General features: G+C 43.1%; 2 protein-coding genes across 2 annotated transcripts in view; both read right to left on the bottom strand.

Moving 5' to 3' along the window:
- The window catches only part of SHISA7 (shisa family member 7), a 299,202-nt gene extending 286,620 nt beyond the window's left edge, over positions 1-12,582 (bottom strand). Inside the window, exon 1 of the mRNA XM_082274062.1 lies at positions 12,048-12,582. The gene's annotated coding sequence lies outside the window, so the exon portion shown is untranslated. The remainder of the gene's footprint in view (positions 1-12,047) is intronic.
- The window catches only part of LOC309568907 (uncharacterized protein), a gene marked incomplete at both ends in the record, with an annotated part of 46,612 nt that extends 31,375 nt beyond the window's left edge, over positions 1-15,237 (bottom strand). The window contains one exon of the mRNA XM_082274683.1: positions 14,934-15,237. Coding sequence (XP_082130809.1) covers positions 14,934-15,237 — 304 coding nt within the window. The remainder of the gene's footprint in view (positions 1-14,933) is intronic.
- Between the last annotated feature and the right edge of the window lie 10,520 nt (positions 15,238-25,757).

The raw sequence follows: 25,757 nt of genomic DNA, 5'->3' as shown, positions 1-25,757 counted from the left end.
AACTGCCTGTGAAGCTGCAAGTCTTCACTGCCGGTTTCCTTAAGTCAAGATGGCGGCTCCAGCACCAGATAGCTGATTTAAAAATTGGCTCAGCTGAGGACACCGCTGGATTTCTGGACAGCTACAGTTTTTGTAGATGCTAAGTTTAATTTTTTTTTTCGTGGGGGGGGGGGGGGGGGCTTGAGCTCTTCTTTAAAGTTTGAAAACTTACTCACTATGCCCTGTTAGTAGGCACTGCTGTGGCACATGTTTCATAGAGCCTACTTTCTACTGAGCTGTTGAGAGGATGAGTTTCAGGAGGTGGAGTCAGTGCAAGAGAGACTGCTTGGAAGCAGCAAGGTTCCATGGGATATGTAGTCCTTAGAAATTGGCAGACAAGAAGCTTTGTACCATGCAGGGAATCCAGGAAGCTGATTAAAGGGATGGTGAGCAGACAGGCAACACTCATAATATGAAAGACGTTTTTTCATGCAAGTTTACATTGGATTGCCAAAAATAAATTTTGTATGTATTGTTATTACAATAATGATGTTTGAAAATGATAGCGTGTGCTGTGACCATAACCTCTTGAGTCCACGTAACATATGTGAAGTGGCAAAGAGGGTGGGCTTTAAAGGAGAAGTACAGCCAAAGCTTATTTGGCTGTACTTCTCCTGCAGATCACAGGAGTGCAGTTTGTTTTGCACTCCTGTGACCAGTTTTCAGCAGACAGCGAGCTGAAGCCCACTGTCGTCTGACATCACAGAGCTCATTGCCATATGGTCGGGATCCCGGCCAGAACCCTGGACCGGCACCCAGCTCAGTCTCTCAGCGAGCCGCTTAGAGCCTGAGCCAGCCGCTCCCACCCCTCTCCAAAGCCCAGCACTCCAGTGAGCACAGGGGGCAGAGCAGAGAGGGGTGACTGACAGTCAGCAGCTCTCTGATCAGGGAGCTCTGAGAACCAAGCGTTCTACGGTGTTTGATCGCTCAGTACTCAGTGTTAGAGCCAGCGGGGGACAGATACAGCATTGGACCGATGTTGCATCGACCTAGGTAAGTATGAATAAAAAAACAAACTCATACTTCTCTTTTAACACTCAAAGGGCGCACATGTGCCTTTATGGGAGGCAGAGGTTTCTGTGCTGAAAGCGCCCTAAATGCGCGCTCCCAGCACAGAGACTGAGCTGTAAAAAGACAGCTCTCGGTCTGTACCAATGATAACTAGTGAGACCCGTTCCTGGATCATGTGATTGCTGTTACAACCAATCACAGTGGTCACAGGACTAGGAGGACTTGCACGACAGGACTAGGAGGACTTGCACGTCCTCCCCTCCCCTGAGCATATATGCCAAGTTAAAGGGACACCAGAGCGGGCAGGAAGGGGTTCAGAAAGTAAGCAAGTTCATAAAACTTGGATGAAATATATTTAAAAACATGCTAAATCATTCATCTACCCCGTTACTCCCCTTCTCTTCCATTGTTGGTTGAATGCCGCACACCATGCATTTGCAGTGCTATCTGATTGTGCATAGAAAATTCAGATCAAACTGTTTATGATCACTGAAAAGATACAAAGACAGGCTGTGCAGTTGGAAGAACAGATGTTTAAACTCCAGCTATGAATTTAAGAGCCAAGATACTGCTTCTTCCACAAAGTTGTCTGCCCATAGACACTCAGATATCACCCCGAGAGCGATGGAAGATATTTGCGTGCCCAAGACATTGAAAAATCTCCTTATGTGATAATAAGCGCCTCTAACAGCCAAGGGCGCTCGTTATCGCCCCCTAAGTAGGACACAGATGGCGTGTACTTAGAGCATCACTAGTGAACATTGGGCTCTCTATGGCCACTCTATGTTATACTGCGCACGCTACAACTATTTACAGCTGAGCAAGGGATTTATTTATTTGATAAGGGGTAAGGAAGGGTTCTCTTTATTAGGGCACATTGGAGCATGCTGCATAAGATCTTTTTATTTACTCTTTTTTTTTTTTTTTTATATTAAGAGCTCATTCACACCAGCAGACATGCAACAAGGTGCGTATATTGCATATCTGCTATGTGCATGCTCACTGCAATGGGTTGTTTAAATAAATGAATCACAGTGCTTGCTTTTATTTTTTACTCTTTTTAACTTAAACATTATTTAACTTTACACCCTATTTGATGCCATGTGCAGCAGCATGCTTCGCAAGATTGCAACATGTCATATCTTTTCCAATGCATACCAACTCAGTGCAAAGTGCGCTATCTATTGGAAATGTATTGGGCAATGCTGCCCAGCTTAGCCCAACAGAGCTGGTGTGAATGACTCCCAAATGTTATTAATCATTCTTATAATAATAATAGAGCATGATTTTACATTCATATAGTCTGCTATAAATATACACTATATTGTCAAAAGTATTGGGACGCCTGCCTATTTTTGTTTTATGTTTATATCATTTTCACTATAAGGAAGGCAGCTTTTATTGTTAAAATCACAAGGGAGAAGGCGCCTTTGTATGTTTTTTAAAAGAAAGCTCTGTTTATGTAAAAAAAAATTATAAAAATGTCATGGATGAGCGAGTTTGGGGTGGAGGAACTTGACTGGCCTGCGCATAGGCCTGACCTCAACCTGATCTAAATCCTTTGGGATGAATTAGAGCGGAGACTGCGAGTTAGGCCTTACCGTCCAACATCAGTGCCTGACCTCACAGATGTGCTTCTGGAAGAATGGTCAAATATTCCCATAGACACACTCCTAAACCTTGTGGACAGCCTTCCCAGAAGATGTGGTAGGGGAATAAAGGAGTACTGGTTCACATTAATCCAGCCAATCATTGCCACTTTCCTAAAACATAAGTGAAAAAATGAATTATCGTGAGGAGCAGATCCGATGTACAATCAGGCCAAAGGGCTAGAGAGATAACCGGGTCACACCACACCAGAAGCATGGGACTTTAGAGGCATAGATTAAGTGGTGGCAGTAAATTCCTACACAGAGGACCACAGTGTATATAAAAAAAATAATTGTATTGCAAGTATAATTGGTTTAAAAACATAGAAAAAGTTATAGAGAAACAGACATATACATTTCCAAAATGAATCAATTGAATCACAGATAACAGTGTGGATCACATAGGGCCTACATGTTTCGCCGAGGTATAAATCCTCATAATTTGGCTTCTTCAGGGACCAAAAAGTATGTAACTCCTTTACTGATTCTAAATAACAAGACATAGCATATGTTAGTTAACCAGACATTAAAGATATCATGAAGTCATGTAAATAGACATGTGTGCATATCTAGCACAATAGTCACGACCCCCTGTCAAGGTACAACTTATTCATATAGCAAAATGCTTACCATTTCATTTTAGATAAAGAATGACATCTGCTGAACATGACAACGGTCCGTGGTGCGAGGCAAGGCATAGCAACGATAGGCAATGGTCAGAAAAAGTTCTGGCACAGAGCCGGGAACTTCCCAGTAGGTGAGCACTGGACCAGAGCACAGGCACCGGCAGGGGTGTCCAGGGGAAGGAAAAGGGAGAAATATATCCAATTTCCTAAGGGAATGGGAATGTGAGGAACCAAAAAAGACAAAGAAGAAAAGTCATAAGTATGTATGTATGTATGTGATAGGGCATTGAGCTGGAAATTAGCAGAACCAGACGCAAATAGGGTTACTAGTGTGGTGTAGAGATTGTGGTAATAGAAATCTCTATATCCATACATAAGAGCTGGTGCATATAAACAAGTAAGTGACCAGCATTTAAATAAGTGCAAAGATAGAAAGTGCAATTGAAACATATAGGAGGCATGCATTGATTGATGCATAATTGTTATCTAAAAAAAATGTTACTAAAACAAGTGCACCAGAGTTTAAAGAAGAGAAGTAGAATCTATGGTTCAGGAAGGAAGTATATTGCCCAAAAGAGGGGAGAAAAAGGAAGTGCTGGTAATAGTAACCCAACCAAGAATAGTATGTAGAGATTGTAAAAAATAAACAGGAAATTGGCAGACCAATTTATGTTTTTAAACCAATTATACTTGCAATAAAATGTATTTTTTATATACACTGTGGTCCTCTGTGTAGGAATTTACTGCCACCACTTAATCTATGCCTCTAAAGTCCCATGCTTCTGGTGAGGTGCGACCCGGTTATCTCTCTAGCCCTTTGGCCTGATTGTATAACGGATCTGCTCCTCACCAAAATTCATTTTTTTTAGCCTTCCCAGAAGAGTTGAAGCTTTTATAGCTGCAAAGGGTGGGCCAACTCAATATTGAACCCTCCAGACTAAGACTGGGATGCCATTATATTTCATGTGCGTGTAAAGGCAGGCGTCACAATACTTTTGAATAAGTGAGTAATATAGTGTATATACAACACAATTATACCACAAACAACTTTATTGCCCCCAGAACTCATCCTCAAAAAAACAAAAAAACATTACTACTGTAAAAAAGAAATACAATGCTAAACAGTTAATCAGTTTATCATTTTTATGTGTGTTTCGGATAGCATTTCTTCTAAATACTGTCCTGCAAGTATTTCTATATTCTCCAGGGAACCTAGTGCATGGAACACTTGGCCCCATTCTTAACTTTGATCTAATTTTGTACTACAATTACATCTTTCTCTATGTTTCTGCTAGCTGTAGCTCCATTCCGAGGAGAAGCCCACTTTATGGGCGTATCTCTGCACAGCGCATTAGCGAGCACTCCCTATCTCTGTAGAAAGAGAAGATATTGTTGTAAAGCAGTGCAGTAGTAGTAGTGTAGTACAGACATATTCTATAGGGTTCAATGCAGCCTGCAGACCAGGGCTGGGACAAGGGGTGGGCAGGAGGGGCGGTTGCTCTATGTTTCTCTATGTTTCTGCTAGCTGTAGCCCCACTCCAAGCAGAAGCCCAATTTATGGGCGTACCTATGGGGAAAGCTACAGCACAGCGCTTTAGCGAGCACTCCCTATCTCTGTAGAAAGAGAAGACATGGTTGTAATGTAGTGCAGTAGTAGTAGTGTAGTACAGAGATATTCTATAGGGCTCAATGCAGTCCGCAGACCAGGGCCGGGACAATGGGTGGGCAGGAGGAGCGATTGTCCTGGGCACAATGGTTTATTGCAGGGATGGGGGGGGGGGCGCCTTGACCCTAACCCTAAGGGAAGGGGGGGGCCGCAGTTTGGCATCCTTGCTGCATGACCTTGTCCCGGCAATGCTGCAGACACGGTGGCTGCGTTCACTGCCTGACTCTCCACCCAGTGCCGACCAGGGCAGCAATTGATCTTTTACAGTCAGAATAATAGCTGGCGGCTTGTGTTGTTATGAATGACGATGCTCGTGATTTACAATGGAATTAAAACAGCACAAGTCCCCAGCTAGTACTCTGCCTGTAAAAGATCAATCACTCTCCTACCATCACTAGGCAGACAGTCAGTGCAGGCACTCTAAAGGCCCAGTGCAGACACAGAGGCTGCATCCATAGGCAAACACTGCTGACTCCCTGCTCAGTGCCAGTGAGGCAGCGATAGATCTTTTACAGGCAAAGTACTAGCTGCTGGTTTGTTTTGGTGTCTTTCACCTTTTCACTAGGCCTCCTGAAAGATTTCATAGGGATTTAACATTTGTAATGATACTTCTTCTTTAAGCTTGCTGTAGTCATGGGTGCCTTAGTGTACCATGAACAGTATTTTAGTAGAGATTGTGGAGTTGGGTGAGATTTGCTCATCTGTCATTCAGCATCAGAGTGGGTGACACCACAATCTCAACTCTCTATAGTGGCCTTTTGCAAAAGAGCAAGGTTTAATCTTAAGAGGGCGACATGGGTAGTAAGGCTGGGTTCACACTATTGCCATGTCAGACATACGGACCGCATTGCTGTGCAGATCACATGCGATGTCTGTGTGATGCGAATTCAGCCATACAGATTGTATGGCTGAATTTGCATCGCATTCAGACAAAAATAGTGCAGGACCCTTTTTTTGGTCCGCACTGGAATCTGATCACATGGGCGTTCACATCCATGCAATCTGCTTCCTGCACCATTTGACAGTTCGCACTGTGATCTGCAAATCGATCTGGGGGTATCATTAACTTTGTATTGACACCCGCAGCAGTTTGCATAGGGCAGGGTGAACTGCCTGCGAGAGACATGCACTGGAATTGCGCTGGTTCCCACATCGCAAAAGCGTGAACCCAGCCTAAAGGTGGAGTATCATTTGTGCATCATGGCTTGATATTTTAATATATTCTCTTAAAGGGTAACTCCACTTTGGTGGGGGAAAAAAATTGAAAATAAGGAAAAAACAATATAGCGTATACAATTGCGACAAATCATATTGTAATTGAATGTTATTAAAAATTACCTTTCCTTTTCAATCTGCAGCTGTTGTAATTGTCTGTAAATGCAATGCAATATGGCTACCTGGAGCTGTTCTGTACACAGAATGTATACTGACCACACCCCAGAAACATCATTTCCTGCTTGTGTGATTGGCTCACCAATTTTTCCAGAAGTCTGCCTAAGATACAAGTCAGATTTCAGGCATCCCCTGCAACAAAAATTTCATTTTTGGTGAGATGCTCCCAATAGGAACGCATCTAAAGGGATGCAGGCCCAGCAGATTTCCTCATTAGAGCCCTGCAGCTGCCACAGCTGATAGATAATAATGAAACCACTTCCATTTGACCCACTAAGCACAGGGGCACAGAGGAACAAATAGTGATTTCTTCAGAATAACAAAAGGTAGGAATCTGCAACAGTTTGTTAAAATTCTTGTAATGTACATAGATCACCCAGAGGGGAATGTTTTTTTTCTCAATTGGAGTTACGCTTTAACTTTTACAGTTCGTTTGAATAATATTTGATTCTTTTGTTTTGTTTTACTTTAGTTTTGGTATATAGCGCTGCACTCAATCAAATATTGGTGAATTGTATGGTGTATCCAATATCTTGGTGCTGGCTGCTTTTTAGTTATTTGGTTATATTTTTTTGCGCAGTAGATTAAAATTTCTTTTGATTTCTAGTTCATTTGAATAGTTTGTGTGTTTAGGCTAGGTTCACACTTCTGCTGCTGCGATTTTATCTGATGTTCAGTGCGATTATGTGCCAACATCGTGCTGGAATCACATGAAAGTAGCACAGGACCCTTTTTCAAAGTTGCACTGCACTGTGCTTCCTTCATGTGAACGAGCTCCATTGAAAAAAATGCGTTTTCCATTGTTGTGCGACTCTGTGCGACTCAAGTCACATCTGCAATCGCACTAGTGTGAACCAGGCCTCAATCCTGTATTGCTGTCAACGTCTTACTTCCTCCATATGGAAGCATATTTGCTCATAGTAAAAAATAAATAAATAAACTTTGTATTGCTTTCAACAATCCACTCCATCCCAAGGACTGCAGCTATCAGTTTAAAACTGCAAATATTAAATATCTATGTTGGGATTTTTTTATTTATTTTTTTACAACTGATTAACAAAACAAGTATCATTGTATTTGTGTATTAATAAAAATAAAAATGCAATTTTCATTTCTGTTTTTAAAGTTTTGCTTAGTTTTGTAGCATCCCTGTACATTTAATAGCTAAACATATACAAACACATAGAGAGCTCTATTAGAAATAGGCACATTTAGGCCAGCCCCTACATAGATTGAAATTTAGCAGGGAGCGGCTGAATTTCAGTCCATGTATGGGCGGACTACTGATCGACTTCTGTACAACCAGCCTGTCGGGTCTTTCCCAATCGATCAGTGCTGCCGGCTATAGCTGGCAGTGCTAATCAGAGTATTCTGATGGCTGGGAAGTCTGCTCGCTATCAGAATACAATCGCTCAGTGGGATTGATCCCCCATCCACATTGAGCATGTAGAGTTTCACAACCAGGGTTCCTCCAGACGTTGCTAGGGGTTCCTTGAGCAATGAGCAATTTCTGCCTCTTAGATAAGTTCCAACTTACACCATTGATCTTTTTAGCTCTCTGAAAGGGGGGAATTCTTCCCAATGACCACAAGTGTAAGGAGAATTCCTCCCACTGACCATCACACTAATGCATCATGAGTTGTAACTATAGTAACATTTAGCAAAGGGTTCCCTGAGACTGGAAAGTTTTTTCAAGGGTTCCTCTGTGTTGAAAAGGTTGAGAAACGCTGGTGTAGATAGAGGAATCAGGTAATTTTTTCGGTTCAACTCGCTAGTGGAATGAAAAAAATGAAGCATGCATGGGCTACCTTAAGCTCGCCATAGACGAGTAGAAATGTGAAGGATGCAGAACCTTCGTATCACAGAATGATTGTTCAGTATTCATTTCAATTCCCACTTTTTGCCCCCCCCCAAAAAAAATGTCCGGTTATGTTGGAATTTTTTTACGAATGAATGAATTTCAAACCATCAGAGGTGCAATTGGGAAAATGCCAAAACTTCTGCCCATAAAGAAATTGATTTGAAAAAAACAATGCTTTAATGTTAAAAACACTTAAAAAATTGCTGATGTTCACTGGAAAATTTCCAAAACAATGATGGGTGAATCAAATGTTTTTTTTTTTAACAAACATTTCAATTTACATTCATTTTTATACTCCATGGCCAGCTTCAGAACTGGTAAACCATAGTGCAAAGTGTATCTGAAAGGTAACAAAGCCAAGGCCTCTCTATTATACTCATAATATTTATTTACAGTATTATTTAAAAAAAATTGGCCCAATACTGGACCACTATCCTAGATTGCACATTAATCTGGGCCGGATCTTCTCAGGTCCAGAAGTTGGTATGTTACAATCCTCATGAGCTATACCACTATATATATATATACTCTTTGAATAGGTAACTCTTCTTGCTTTTTTGGTTCCTATCCAAAACAAGCTATGACATACCGTTTTGTATTGTCAGATATTCATTTGACCGTTTGATATTTATCATATGCCTTGATTAACAAAGTTCTACCCTCGTGTATCATTTATATTTTGTTACACAACTTTTCTTTTGTATTATTGTAAAACGTTCTGTATGAATTTGTTCCGTGTAACCTCTTTATCTCAATAAAGCACTTTATTGTGAAAAAAAAAAAAAAAAACATCCTTGTATATAAAAATTGGGTCTTCTGAACCCACATTTGCAGTACATGGGGCTTCTGTAGACGCATGAATGAAGCATTATAGTACATGTCAGATCCACTGCACAACTCTTCTATAGCAGTTCAGCCTGCTGTAGTGGAAGGAACTGCCGTCCCGAGCACAAAATAAAATGTCTGGCATCATTTCATTAACATGCTGTGCTGATACAAATCCCTTTGCCTACCGCTATACCCTTTCTTTCACCCATGTCCCCAGCTGCATTGCGACTAGTCCACAAAATTGCAGCAGTGTCTAAAGTGTATAAGATGTCCCTTCTGCCTACAGGCATCAGATTAGCAGTGGCCTCTCTAGAGATTTTTCTATGCCGGTACTTAATAGTGATGTAGCTGAGCTGACTTGATACAAAGAAACACACAGTGTCCAGGCAGCAACACTATAGGAAACAGCGGCAGTGGGTTTTTTTCCACCCTGAACAGGCCCCATCATGATTGGTACTCCTGTTGCATGCAAGATAAGTTTTCCCCTGTCTGCAGCCACGCTACCCCTCCAATTACCGGCACTTAGCGATAAGCTGTTGGCGCGTTTCCTTGCCCAGCAACAGCTAGCCATTTCCACCTAACCCCCCCCCCCCTTATAAAGGCTAGCTGCACTGACTTAGCCTCACTATGACTTCCCGGGGTGAACCAAAGGTACCAAGTCAGGGACTGCTAGCATGCATTCCAAACCTGGTACCTCTAGGTTATGTCCTTGCATCCTGACATTAAGACCCAGAGAATCTTCCATATTACACAAACTTGTGGCTTTTAAATGCTTGGTAAGTTTCATTGCCACACTACAAATGAGAATATAAAAAGAAGGGTGCACTGCGGGGTACAAGGCCAATTATTTCAGGTGTTCAAGCGCCCCTACCCCAGTACCACCACTGCAGATGCTATATGTATTAAATGCTCCCCATATTTTTGGTCAGTACCAAATACCTGGGACAATCACACACAAGAAAGCACCATCTACCAAAGATCAGAATGTAAGATCTGCTAATGATGTATTGTGTATTTTTTTCAGGTTATGAAAGATGGAATATGGTTGTTATATTGGGCAATCCAGATACTTTGAAGATTTAGCCCAATATGGTCTACCGGTAGGTCCTCCTACAATACTGCTGATTATGACTCTTTACAGATGGTGGAAACTGATTCTTAAACTTAATCACAAATACTTTTGGGGTTTACATTGGAAGGTTAAATGTATTGTGAGATTTTCATTTCCAATTACATTACTCACAGGTTAGATTTTTTTTTTTCAATTAAAACATTATTTTAGCATGACCTTTCTTTATCATCATGATGTCACTTCCCGGTAATCTGCAACACAATACACATGACTCAGTACCAGCGTTTGTACAGCAGATTTTGTTCAGACCGTTTCAAAATAAAAAGGGAGATTGCCTATAAATCACACATTAACGATTCTGCAGTATTATCTCATCCCTGGTCTTTATTACCTGAGCTGTGCCGTATAAAGTTAAACTGCTTTGAAAGTGCAGCTCTGCCTATTAAATAATCCCATCAGCCCTTGCTCCTTCCCATCTCGCTCACCTCCTCCATCGTTTGCGCTTTTACATAATGCAACATTTACTGCAATGACTAAAGCTAAGTTAGGGCCTCTCTTTTTTATATTGCAAATACATTTAAAAAAAAGAGATCATTGCACATTGCTATGCAGATAGCATTGTTCTGATGTTATAAAATAGAAATTTTTCTTGCAGCAGCACCAGTTCTTATATATTTGTAACAACTGGACTTTTCCATTTTCCACATCACCCTTCCCCATCCATTCATTTAACAGTGCACCCAGCCCATATAAAGCATGCCAGCTAGCCTGTACTGTTTCCATGGTAACCAACAATGTGGAAATGGCACCCTTCCCCCTATCCCCTTACTGCTGCTTTAGGGATGCTGTTTTTACTCTGATTACACCCCTCCTCCTTCCAGCGACTGTACACAAATCCCATATTCTCTACTGGCACATACACAGAGGACGCCGAACACACTGATCTGTATCATGCAACGAACCATGTGAGAGGCACCCATCCACAAGTTGCTACCTTGCATGTAATAACTTGGCATGGACACAATGATCCATTAACCTTGTTATCCGGTCTCCATTGTATACATTTGCTCTGTTTCAGCTTTGTAAGTGGTGGGATTTACCAGACTCCCCCAAAATGGGCACCTTCATTAATGCACATTGTTCTGTTGGCTTCATAGGTGCATCAATCTCCGGCATCACAGATGGCCAGCCAGAGTAATTGTAATGTAAGCAGCCTTGTTTGCACCCAACCATAAAAACGATTATTAGTTATTCAAGGCACACGCTCACACGAGCATGCTGAACCTGCTTTGGGCACTTCACACAAAGAGCAGCAAATCCATTGCACCCAATGTGTACATCTCGTTATCTATCTATCTATCTATCTATCTATCTATCTATCTATCTATCTATCTATCTATCTATCTATCTATCTATCTATCTATCTATCTATCTATCTATCTATCTATCTATCTATCTATCTATCTATCTATCTATCTATCTATCTATCTTTATAATGGCTAAAAAAACATGGTTAAGTAGACAGCGCCAGATGCAACTTAAGACAGTTGTCCGATAATACATAAGACAGGGAATTTACAAGTGCAATCTAATCTTCTTACAATCTATAGGTTAAAAAACACAAATAGCAGGACCATTGGCTTGTGATGTGACTGCTGAATTGGATTGAAGGCACAAAGAACTGCACAGCCAGGCAAGGCAGACACAGCCAGTGTCAGTTGAAGAATCATGTTGCTCTGCCTGCACTGAGATGGGTGGTAATATTTGCCGTATAATCAACCTTACTGCCAATTCATTATCATCATTGTATAACAGCATCCTATATGACACAACCTTTGTTAATAAATAATTCAACAGACTGCATCTCTCCCACCTTACAATAAAACAAATGATGGTACCTTACCTTTCTCATAGAAAATTCATAAAGTATAAAATCCAATATTGTTGATGAACAGTATCCATGCAAAAATATAGAAAACTGGAGAAAAAAAATCTGTTGCTTTTCGTGTTGTCTTTTTTTTTGTATTTTCTTTTTCTTTTTTTTTTCTTTTTTTTTTAGTTGCTTAGTCAGTAGTCAGTTTGATACAAAAGAAACAGACAATAAAAATTATGCACTTGTTTTAAAAAATGAAATTCTTCTATGCTTACAAAAAGACTGTGGAAAAAATTAGACCTAATGTCTATTTGATGCCATTGGATAAAACAACCCTCCCCTTTCTCTAAGCAGTGTTGTCACTGGCTGAAAATTTCAAGGGGTGTTTTTTTTTTTGTAAGCCCACCTCGTTCTCTTCTTATTTCCAATAGATCTCTTCCTTTCCAGTAAAGATTGCATTAAGAAGCAGTCAATTCTCCACCTCTGGTTGGTTTTGCAGAAAGAACGTAGAGAATTGGCAGCTGGATTAACCTTTCTTGTGCTAAGGTGTCGTACTGGATGCATGCGATTGCAGAGCTCTACATCTGTCAAAAGGATCTTGTTGTATACATCCAACATTTCAGGGCTCTCTTGTCCCTTCCCCTAATCTACTAACTCTTCACCACCCACTTTATCTGTCAAATGTCATCAGAAGAGTAGCAGGATTGGTCCTGTTGGAATATTGATTCTGGGGGGGGGTTGAACAGCTTGTAGCCTAGAGTAATCTCACATAACAATCCTATGTTACTCTATGACATAGTTAACAGGAACCTTCGTCCAAGTAAAGCCCTAATATGACAGAGGAGAACAATGTAACCAGGTGGGGATGTGACACATCGACAAGGGAGGGGGCTAATAACACACTTTGCAATAGACTTATTTGTGATGCATAATTACACTACATGCACCCTAAGGTAAGAGGAAGTAACTTGCGGCTGCAGCATTACAGAATTACGTGAAGCGTGAATTAGCAGATTGCTAGCCCCTGTAGGCAAGGTCAACCCTTTGCCATATGTCCTTTGCTGGATGCCTATACCTCAATTTCTTTTCATTGCATTATAGGCACTGGCCTATTTTATATACAGCTTTGTTTTAGTCTTTTTTTTATATTATATAGAAAATGTAATGAATATAAATTAAAGGATAAGTCCGGGCAAAACCTAACTAACGATAAACCTGCTCTCTGCCACATTCTAAATCAAATCTATCTATACCTGTAAAGAAAGAATCACTGTACAGTAAAACCTTGGATTGAGAGTAACTTGGTTTAAGAGAATTATGCAAGACAAGCACATTTTTTTTTATAAATTTTGATTTGATAAACAAGTGTAGCCCTGCCCCCAAGGGGATGGCTTATTGCATGGGTATCCTCTTCACTTTTTCGGCCCTGAACCTGCTCCGACCCAACTGACACTATTTGTTCTGTCATTCTGAATGATTGAGACCACAAGTATTGCAGTGAAGAATCAGTTTACTGCTTTTGACTTTTGAAATAAACAAGAGTATACAAACAAAAGACAATGCAAATGTTGCCAAGGAAGTAGATCCTGAATTCCCAACCAAAGATTTAAGTTTAGTTCAGCACTCAGGATCTGGAACACAGGCCGCACATACATATGCAAATAAATGTGTATGTATGCTAGAGGATTGCGTTCAGCAACAATAAAGACACATTGAATTGTATTAATGTACTTAGAGAGTGACCACGGATTAGAATAACTACACACAGTAACTTAATGTAGAATAAACAATATAACAATGCTAGATTACTATCAGAGTGCATTCTGTGTACTAACGGGGGCCCCCTTTATGCTGAATTGCAAGAGTCTCCTGAAGAGTGAGGCCTCACTAGTCTTCACTAGTCTTCACCGGCAAGGAAATCCCAACAATCCAAGGAAAGTAATTGTAATCCAATAAAGGTAATGATGATGAACTGTATTCCCCGAAGCAATCAATAATTGTAATCCACAGAGATGTAGGCAAACAGATCCTGATGCGTCCCAACAACTAACAGCCTAAGACTGAGTAGAGGGTTTGAGGCCTAGTTCACCCACCTCACACTATATGTATAACTTCAGTGTCCAGTGGTTTAACTATATGTCAGTATGGCCTTGTTGAAGCAAACACTTTGGTAGTCCTGCCCTAACTCAGCCTAGGTCTGTGGTTAATACAGATGTAGACACTGGATGCTTCTCACCCAAACCGGGAACTCTGCTCTCCGCTGCGGCCAGGCCCCGCTCTGCTCAGCGTCTCCTTCTGCCTGCCAGCAACCTTCCGCTCGGTCACGCTACTGGGACTTCGCCACACACTCACACCACTCGATTCAGCTCCGGTGTCCGCCACTAGGCTTTGGCCTATTCTCCTGCGATACGCAGCAGCTCTTCCCCTTCCTTCCAGTGCGCTGTCCTCGAGGCAAGAGAGCGAGAATCGTTCCTGCCCCCTTTATAAAGACACTCCCAGCAAGCTCCACACATCCCATTGCTCCCTGGGAGAAGAGTCTCTCTCACACAGCAGTCTATGATCCTGGCTCCTCCCAGACTACATCTCCCATAATTCCAGAGTCACTGTCTTTGCAGAACTTTAAAAACAGTTTGAACAATGCCAGCCGTGCGACCCGGCTACATCCTCCCCCCCCCCTTGAACATCTTTGGTCCTCCAAAGATAAAGAGATTCTTCTCTGGAGAAAACCAAGGCTGCTTCGTATGAAAAGTCTTAATCAACCATCTAAAGTAGCATTCATTGCAACTGAAAACTGATTAATACAATCACGTTCTAATAACTTACTGCACACGCTATCAAACAAATCTGGGTCACTCTCACAAAAGGCTAGCAGAAAATCAGCCGCCAACTTAATAGTGTCAGTGGGTGGAATAGAACTTTCTCCTTTAGATTTATCAACAGAGAGAACAGTCGATGGCATGGACCATTGTGCTGTAGAGATTTGTTCTTCAGAACTTTCCCCCAGAGTACGGACACCTCTGTTTATCTTCAACAGAGTCCACTTTTTAGAAGGCGTAAATATTCCTGAGCCTTGACTGCCATATAGATCTTCAAATGGCTCCAGGGGAGGAGAACTTGGATGTTCAACAACAGACTCTTCCAATCTAGATGGAGGAGAGTCCACAAAACCATCTTCATTGGGTAGTGGATCCTCAGGGATCAATACAGCCTCTTCTTCCATTTGCCTTGGCTCCACACTTCTCACAGGGGGACTGTGTCCCTGACCGAGTTCTCTTTTAGGGAGAGGGGCAGGGGCCCACTCAGCAGTGGGTGAAGATAGCTTTGGAGGAAATCCCTCACAGGATGGCCACCACCAGTCGAAAACGACACTTTCATCATCACTATCCCCTTTTTAATCTATTACACTTGCAGATTTTGGACTAGAACTTCTGGAAGGTCGAGATCGTAGTCTAGGGGCCCTAGGAGCATCCTCCTCTTTATTCCATTCAGACGAGGTCCTAACTGCTTCAGAAATAGGCAATAGGTGATTCCTGTGCCAAGTCTTAAGCGGTCCCATCTTACCCTCTGGGTTGATTTGGTAGACGGGGAGCTTCCTGTGAATGACAAAGGGCTGAGAATGCCAGCGATCAGCTAACCTATGCTTCCCAGGCACCCCCAGATTTCTCAGAAGCACTTTATCACCAGGCTCAAGATCTTGCACTCTCACTTTCAAATCAAAGTTCCTCTTATTCTGTTGTTCTCTACCTGCCGAGGCTTCCATCGCCTTCTCATGAGCCAATTTCAAATTTCGCCGAAGTCTGTCGACATAGCTCCTGTAGGAGGCCTGCGAGGTATGATCCACAGAGGTACCAAAAGCCAAGTCGACAGGTAGTCGAGCTTCTCTTCCAAACATGAGGAAATACGGGGAAAACCCAGTGGAGTCGTTAACAGTACTATTGTAAGCATGAATTAGTACTGGAACATATTCACTCCATTTCTGCTTCTTTTCCAGAGGTAGTGTCCCCCACATATTCAGCAATGTTCGATTGAATCTCTCCGGCTGAGGATCCCCTTGAGGGTGCTAGGGAGTAGTTCTGGATTTTTGTATATTCAGCAGCCCGCACAGTTTTTTTATCAGCTTACTTTGGAAGTCTCTTACTTGATCAGAATGTAATCTTTGTGGTAACCCATAGTGGACAAAGAACTTCTCAACTAGCACCGTGGCCACCATACTAGCCTTCTGATCCCGAGTTGGAAAAGCCTGAGCATATCGGGTGAAATGGTCGGTCACTACCAAAATATTTCCATGCTCACCCAAATCAGGTTTGAGACACAGGAAGTCGATACGCACCAACTCCATGGGACCATGACTCCGTAGATGACCCATGGCGGTCGCTCGGTGTGGTAGAGTCTTCCTCTGGATGCAGCGTATATACGAGTGGCAGTAAGCTTCCACTTCATTGCTTATGAAGGGCCAATAGAACCTATCCCTGACCAACTGAAAGTTCCTGTCAGGCCCTAAATGTTCATGTGAGTCGTGTAAAGCTGCAAGAACAGTCAGTCTGTATTTTTCTGGCAGGAATAGCTGACACACTCAATCTGACTCTTCTACAGCATTTATCCGATAAAGTACTCCCATCTCTTAGCTTCATTCGGTCCTAGTCCCGATGGACTACCTTGGCCCCCACTACAAAGCTCTCCAATAGGAGTTTGGGATTATTGGCCTTCAAAGCTTTTTGCATTACTTCTCTCTGTGCTTTCCTCACATCCTCCTTCGATAACTGAGGAAGTTCTTCGCTTCTCACTTGAGTCAAGTCACAATAACACTTGGGCACCCCTGAAGAGGAAACTCCAACTACTTTGGCTCCCACGGCTCCCTTCATGCGGTACTCAACTCCTTGGCAGGTAGCTTGCACTCCCTCAGAGGTGAGATGCACCCACTCCTGTTCTTTGTTCTCAGCAGGATAAGGCCGTCTAGACAAAGCATCAGCATCTAAGTTTCCTTTGCCAGGCCGATACTTCAAGCTAAACTGGAACTCAGAGAGGGCAGTTAACCACCTATGCCTGGTGGCATCCAACTTGGCAGTCATCAGTAAGTATGTCAAGGGGATATTGTCACTTTTGACCATGAAGTAGGCCCCATAGAGGTAATCCCTCAGCTTATCCACTACAGCCCACTTAAGGGCCAGGAACTCCAAATTATGAATGGGGTAATTCTTCTCCGAGGGGGACAAACTGCGGCTAATATAAGCGATGGGGGCAGTCTTCCTTCAGCTTCCTGATATAACACTCCTCCTAAACCATCTCTACTGGTGTGCACATGCAGCTCATAAAGATTTGTTGGATCTGCATAAGCCAAAACTGGGGCTTGAGTGAGGCTCTCCTTTAACTTCCAGAAGGCCTGTTCACACTTGACATCCCACTGGGCCTGGATAGACTCTTTAGATCCTCTAGGCCCTTTCCTGAGTGTCTCTGTCTTCCGAGAAGTCAGCCCTTCTTCTTCGGTTCCCCTCTTCAGCAGCTCATTCAAAGGACCAGCTATCTGAGAAAAACCCTAAAAGGACCATAACTCCATCACATTTGTAGGTCTAGGCTAAGTAGTAACAGCCTCCAACTTCTTTGGAGCAGTGGATACTCCGGCAGCGGACACCACCTGTCCTAGATAGGTGACAGAAGTCTGATAGAATTGGCATTTCTCCAGGGTCAACTTCAACCCTTCTTCATAAAGCCTTTGAAACACCTTCTCCAAACGGGCTTAATGCTCCTCCAAAGTCTTCCCAAAGACAATGATGTCATCGAGGTAGACCAGAACTTCAATTAAGTGAATGTCTCCCACTGTATTCTCCATGAGCCTCTGGAAGGTCGCTGGGGCTCTGGCCAATTCTTGGGGCATACGATTGAACTCCAAGAAGCCTAAAGGGCTAATGAAAGCAGTCTTTTCTCTGTCTTCAGGATGCATGGGTATTTGATAATACCCACTCTTCAGATCCAACACCATTTTGTTCCAGACAGGCACTGCAAAGCATCTTCTATCCGAGGGGTAGTATATTGATCTGGGATGGTTCGACAGTTTAGGGTATGGCAATCGATACACATCCTAATGGTTCCATTCTTTTTGTGCACCACCGCTATGGGGGAAGCATAGGGACTATGGGACTCCCGTATAACTCCTGACCTCTTCAGTTCTGCCAATTGTTCATGGAGATCTTCTAAGTCACTCAGAGGTATTCTTCAGGCTCTTTCTTTGAAAGGCTTGTCCTCACTGAGGCGGATCCGATGTTGGGCACTTTTAGCACAGCCTACCTCGTAATCGTTTCTTGAAAACAATTTCTCCCACCGAGACAACTGGGTCTTCACTCACTCCCCCTACTTGAAAGGAACAGCTGGGTGAGCAGGGGAAGTACCCTCTGACTTCTTCTCTCTACTCCTCTCTTCCTTCAGCTCAGAAGGGGTAAGTGGAGAGGCAGCACTCACATGTCCCAACACCATCCTGGGCTTCAAACGCACTGGCTGAGTGGTAACATTTCGGACACTTACAGGGATCTTCCCACCATTTTTCTATAGCACTTTGGTCAGGACCACTTCCGGCACCAGCTCAATCCCACTGTCCTCTGCCAACAGATCCCCTTCCACCATCACAAAAGGCCCCGGTTGATCCTATGACAACTTCACCACAGCCTTCATGCAGGTTCTTTCTCCCGGCTGTAACATCAGCTCTTTGGTGTCCAGCCTCCAAAGCTTCCCCACTTCTTCAATGGGGGTCTTCTGCTCCTGCAGCACTCGCTGGAAAGCTGTCCTTAGCATAGGATGCACCTCTTCCTCTGTAGACCCTTGGGCCGCTAAAGGGATGAGTATCCGTCGAACCAAATCCGTGTTTGTGCCAATTATCAAAGAATTCTGTTTAGAACCTGGGGGTTGAGGGCACACCATGGCCAAAGTATCGAACACTTCCATCTTCACCCCTTTTGTTGGCTGAAGTGATATCTTCACGGGAATATACCTGTCATAGGGGAGCTTTTGGGTCCCTAAACCCCAGATCTGCAGTTCTTCTAACTTGCACAGAGGAACGTGTCACTTGAGCTCCTGTGTCCAACAAGGCCTTAGTATAAATGCCTTCCACTTGCAGTGGCACCACCGGGGACGGCCCCACTAGGTTCTTGGGTACAACTTCTCTGCTGGGCTGGAACAATTTTCGACAAACCTTGTTAGTGGAGCTTTTCGCCTTCTGGGGGCTGGTTCTTTCAAGAAGCTCTATGGTTTGCACCTTGACAGATTTAGTCTTTGGGGTTCTAAACTCTCTCGGCTGTAGGGGAGTGGAGGTACCGACCCCCTGTGTCTCTCTACCCAACTCAGGGGATCCCCACAAAAACATGGAGGTATTGGGGACAGATGGGGAGGCACATCCCATCTCATTGTGACCGTAACTACTCTGATAACTGCTGGAGCTGAGACTTTTAGCGGGACTCTCAATTGGCTCCTTCACTGAGGTCCCCTGAAGTTTTCCTCCTTCTTGTTAAGGAAGAACTTCTGTATATTCTCAAGTTCTCAACAACTCTTCCATTGTTTCATGACTGAGTCCCCGCTTCGGGCATTTGACCCTAAAATGCCCCTTCTCTCCGCATGCAAAACACCAAATATCCCGAGGGGAGAAAAGATTGGATCCTTTAGATGACTTCCGCACTTCAGGGACTTTCCCTTGTGCCTCCATGACCAGCATCAAGGTCTGACACATTTGCGTCTGGGCTTGGGCTACTTGCAGCATTAAGTCAGCGGACGGCTAACCCTCCTAAACCTTCTCTGGAACTTCCTACGTGTGATTTGACTCCACTTTTGCTTAGCTCTCATCAAGTTACTCCACCCCAAACTTTCTCATCCATGTATTTATGGACCTTTGTGCACTGGTGCTCAGTCATGTTGTAACAGGAAGGGGCCATCCACAAACTGTTCTCACAAATTTGGGAGCATGAAATTGTCCAAAATATCTTAGTATGCTGATGCCTTAAGAGTTCCCTTCACTGGAACCAAGGGGCCAAGCCCAACCCCTGAAAAGCAACCCCACACCATAGTCCCCCTTCCACCAAATTGATTTGGACCAGTGCACAAAGCAAGGTTCATAAAGACATGGTTGTCTAGTGAGTTGGGTGAAGGAACTTGGCTGGCCTCCACAATCCTGACCTCAACCCAATTAAAACACATTTGGGATGAATTAGGGCGGAGACTGTGAGCCAGGCCTTCTCATTCAACATCAGTGCCTGACCTCACAAATGTGCTTCTGGAAGAATGGTCAAACATTCCCAAAGAGACACTCCTAAACCTTGTGGACAGCCTTCCCAGAAGAGTTGAAGCTGTTATAGCTGCAAAAGGTGGGCCAGCACAATATTGAATCCTACGGACTAAGACTGGGATGCCATTAAAGTTAGGTGTCCCAATACTTTTGACAACATAGTGTATATACTGTATACGCAGTGATATATACAATACATGATTGCAGTAATACTGCATTTGCGATACATTTTTAAAAAAAATTGGACTTCTTTTTTTTTTACTACTTCAGTACAAGGCACTTTCATCCATCTCTGCCCAGGCCAATTTTCAGCTTTCATCGCTGTTGCACTTTGAATGACCATTGCACGGTCATGCAACACTGTACACATATGAAATTGTTTTTTTTTTTTTTTTTTTCTTCACATAAACAGAGCTTTCTTTTAAAAAACATACAAAGGCGCCTACTCCCCTGTGATATTAACAATAAAAGCTGCCTTCCTTTTATAGTGAAAACTATAGGAACATAAAAGAAAAACAGGAATTGGCGCTAATACAACCTTAATAGTATACTTAAAATGAACTAAAAAGTCAATAAATAAATGTGATATATCCCACACCATAAAAACAAGTGATCTTTCAATGGAACACCAAATGCACACTCTCACTGTCACTCCAGTGACCTCCAAATAAAGGTCAACGAGCGCTTTGGGGTATTTGATAAGTCATCCAATACAATCATAAGCTCTTCATCAGATGCTCTCGTAGTATTCTAAATGTGTCATCCTGTTTCCCAAAGCTTCCAACTCATCTTTTCCAGCTTACAGATGACAAATTATATACAGTATCAAACAAAAGTGAGTACACCCCTCACATTTTTGTAAATATTTTATTATTTTTTCTTGCGACAACACTTTGCTACAATATAAAGTAGTAATATAAGCTTTACACCCCCCTTTCTCTCCCCCTCCCCTAAAAAGTGAGTAAAATCCTAAGTGAAAATGTCCAAATTGGGCCCAAAGTGTCAATATTTTGTGTGACCACCATTATTTTCCCGCACTTAAGCCTCTTGGGCATGGAGTTCACCAGGGCTTCACAGGTTGCCACAGGCTTCCACTCCTCAATGACGACATCACGGAGCTGGTGGATGTTAGAGACCTTGCACTCCTCCACCATCTGTTTAAGGATGCCCCACAGATGCTCAATAGGGTTTAGGTCTGGAGACCTGCTTGGCCAGTCCATCACCCTTACCCTCAGCTTCTTTAGCAAGGCAGTGGTCGTCTTGGAGGTGTGTTTGGGGTCGTTATCATGTTGGAATACTTGATAAATACAAAATAAATGTATTTCACAATTGTGCATATAAAATATGTGCAAATTCAGCAAAAACTCCAGTTGATTAACAGCAATGATAACCAACAAAACATGTTGGAATACTGCCCTGCGGCCCAGTTTCCAAAGGGAGGGAATCCTGCTCTGCTTCAGTAGGTCACAGTACATGTTGGCATTCATGGCTCACTTAATGAACTGTAGCTCCCCAGTGCCAGCAGCAGTCGTGCAGCCCCGGACCATGACACTCCCACGACATGCTTGACTGTAGGCAAGCCACACTTGTCTTTGTACTCCCCACCTGGTTGCCGCCACACACGCTTAACACAATCTGAACCAAATAAGTTTATCTTGGTCCCATCAGACCACAGGACATGGTTCTAGGAATCCATGTCCTTAGACTGCTTGTCTTCATCAAACTGTTTGCGGGCTTTCTTGTGCATCATCTTTAGAAGAGGGTTCCTTCTGGGACAATAGCCATGCAGACCAATTTGATGTAGTGTGCGGCATATGGTCTGAGCCTGACAGGCTGATCCCCACCCCTTCAACTTTTGCAGCAATGCTGGCAGCACTCATATGTCTAGTTCCCAAAGACAACTTCTTTTGTTGACCATGGCGAGGCCTGTTCTCAGTGGAGCCTGTCCTGGTTATCCACTGTATGGTCTTGGCACCGTGCTGCAGCTCAGTTTCAGGGTCTTGGCAATCTTAATATAGCCTAGGCCAGTGATGCCAAACCTTGGCATCCCAGATGTTTTGGAACTACATTTCCCATGATGCTCATGCACTCTTCAGTGTAGATGAGCATCATGGGAAATGTAGTTCCAAAACATCTGGGATGCCAAGGTTTGCCATTACTGGCCTAGGCTATATTAAGAATGCCAAGACCCTGAAACTGAGCTGCATGCGGTGCCAAGGTTCGCCATCACCGGCCTAGGCCATCTTTATGTAGAGCAACAATTCTTTTTTTTTCAGATCCTCAGAGATCTTTGCATTGAGGTGCCATGTTGAACTTAAAGTGACCAGTATGAGATTTCTTTATCCTAGCGCAGATTCTTTCCTCTTATTAATGGCTGTTGGACAGCAAATTGACACTGTTATACAAGCTATACACTCACTTTTTTACATTGTAGCAAAGTGTCATTTCTTCAGGGTTGTCACATGAAAAGATTTAATAAAATATTTACAAAATTGTGAGGGATGTGCTCACTTTTGTGAGATACTGTATATTGCAATCACTTGTGTTTTGTGCCCTAACTCTGCACAAATGTATAGAGCCTTGCAGGTCTATGCATTGCAGCTTCTTCCTCCAGGGATCGGCATGTGTTCCACCGACAGGAGGTTCTGGCCACATGTGATGTCAATGTAGAGCCAGAAGTGACGATGCCCGTGGGGCCTCCGACTAGTTTTGCAAACCCCATCCTCAGGAAAGCCAAAAGATGGACGCGGTTTGCTAAACTATTCGGAGTAACACAATTGTATACCATGAAGGCATGAATCAAAGCCATTGATTGTTTCCAATTGTCATGTGATCTGCTGTGATTGGTTACAGGGATCAGGTGGTACTGGTAGCGAGTCAGTACACTGATCGGCCATCTGCTGTGTTGACTAGTCAGTAACAGATCGCGCTGCAGCACAATGCATGTTCCAGGAGGATGTCATATGACCCCGACCCGGAACGAGAAATGTCGCCCCCAGCCAACATTTGACAATCGGCTGGGTGGGAAGTGGTCAAAGTGCTTGTAAACATCAGACATGAAATACAAACAAAGCGCATATTTCTATAGTGTTTACTTGCCTCTCCAAATCACTAAGTGTAATTTCTCTCTGCTGTCTAGTTCCTCTGTTATCTGCATATGTCACTTCTAAAAAAAATGTTCCTGACACAAAAAAAAAAAGAAAGAAGGTAACAGGGGAGGGAACTCCAACTGATTGACAGGCTCAGCTCTGTTCCTGTGTGAAAGAGGAGAGGGGGTGGCCCTTCCTTCCAATCAGCTCTCAGAGCTCCTGTACAGTGTAGAACTGCAGCTCTCTGCCCCCTGCTTTGTGAGTCTGTGAAATCTTTTTCATTCCTGAGTTTTACAAAGATGTACAGGACAAATACTGTAGCTGCAAATACACAGGTAAAACTTACTGTATGTAGGAGAATTAGTTTCATCTCTGTGTGTCAATGATTGTTTAACATGTATACACCTCGACTACCCCCCCCCCCCCTTACATAATAATAATATAAAAAAAAATGATCATAGATATATATATATATATATATATATATATATATATATATGTGTGTGTGTATATTAGCCCTCAAATTTTCTGCTCGCATTTTGTGAGTGGAAAATTGAGGGCGAGTGTGGGGCTGCCTCAGGAGCCGTTCTCCCATCGATCGTCCAGGGGAAGAGAGAGGAGAGGAAGAGGAAAGTCGGCCAGATCATCACAGAGCGGAGATCGCCCCACTGTAACAGCTTTCATTTGAATTGCCGGGCGCTCATCGTCGCACACAGCACCGCTTCCTGGCCCGGCTCCTTTGATAGACAGAACACCAGTCAAATGCTGGGACGTGTGACGTCTATCATAGGAGCCGATCCAAGAGGCGGGACTGTGTGTGACGACTAGCGCCCGGCAATTCAAATAAAAGCTGTTACAGCGGTGCGATTCCCCCCCCCCCCCCTCTGTGATTATCCGGCTGGCTATCATCTTCCTCTCCTCTCTCTTCCCCTGCACTGGTCAGGCTGCATTGATGGGCACTAGGGATGAGCTTCGAGTTTGAGTCAAGGCTAAGTTTAACTCGAACATCGGTCGTTCAATCGTTCATCGAATGACAAACAAATGTGCTTCTTCGCGGGAAATTTGAGTTTCCCATAATGCACTGCGCGTGCAGCGTGTTATGTGATTGGCCAAAGCATGCACCCTGACCTCATGCTTTGGCCAATCAAATGATCCCTGCCACGATTGGACTAAAGGCAGCTTTAGCCAGTCATAGCCCAGGGGTCAAGTACATACCCCACACTACATAAAGGTGCTCACGCAGCCGCAGAGTGTAGTGTCATTGTGCGAGCGATGGGACAGGCAAGCGATTGAGGCAGGGCAAGAATAATTCTTTTTGGAGTTTGTAAGACATCACAGAGACATTTTCCCAGCAGTGTATGGAGGGCCAGGTTCCTGTGTGAGGTAGGAACAGATTTATTTCTTTACATCATATAAGACAGTGCAGAGACATTGGTAGCAGTGTAGGGAGGGCTATGTTCCTGTGTGAGGTAGGGACATATTGATATCTTTACATCATATAAGACAGTGCAGAGACATTGCTAGCAGTGTAGGGAAGGCTATGTTCCTGTGTGAGGTAGGGACATATTGATATCTTTACATCATATAAGACAGTGCAGAAACATTGCTAGCAGTGTAGGGAAGGCTGGGTTCCTGTGTGAGGTAGGGATAGATTTCTTTCCCTACATCAGATGCCAGTCAGAGTATTGTTCATTGATCAGTTGTGGAACATTCTACATTAATCGCAGACCTATAGGGTTCTAGATCACTTCAGATATCAGTCAGTGTATTCATTGATCAGTTGTGGAAAATTCTATAATTATCACAGACCTATAGGGTTCTAGATCACTTCAGATATCAGTCAGTGTATTCATTAATCAGTTGTGGAACATTCTATAATTATCACAGACCTATTTGCTTATAGATCACTTCAGATATCAGTCAGAGTGGTCAGTTGTGGAACATTCTATAATATTCACAGACCTATTTGATTATAGATCACTTCAGATATCAGTCAGAGTATTCATTGGTCCGTTGTGGAACCATCTATAAGCATCGCAGATCATCCATCTATAGGATTATAGATTACATCAGATATCAGTGAGGGTATTATTAATCGGTCACTCGCACAGATCTATAACCACCACAGCTCATCTATAGGGCTATCAATTACATCATATCAGGTCTTTGAGTATCTATTGGTCAGTTGCGTATACCCTTTATTGATCTGAATCAACATCATGTCCGAAAGGCCGACAAGGAGAGACTAACGCTCACAGGCCACTAAAAGAATGCAAACAGCCTCTGTGTCCATTGTGAAAAGTAGTGATCACAGTCGACATAGTGCATCCCCTGCAGGTGGGGTACGCCCGTCCTTTATTTCCGGTTCTGCAATTGCTATTCAGCCAC

This window comes from Pelophylax lessonae (genome assembly GCF_965119305.1).
Source record: "Pelophylax lessonae genome assembly, chromosome: 12".
Classification (NCBI taxonomy): Eukaryota; Metazoa; Chordata; class Amphibia; order Anura; family Ranidae; genus Pelophylax; species Pelophylax lessonae.
The sequence above is the reverse complement of the archived record's forward strand: the minus strand, read 5'-3'. Positions and strand labels throughout refer to the sequence as shown.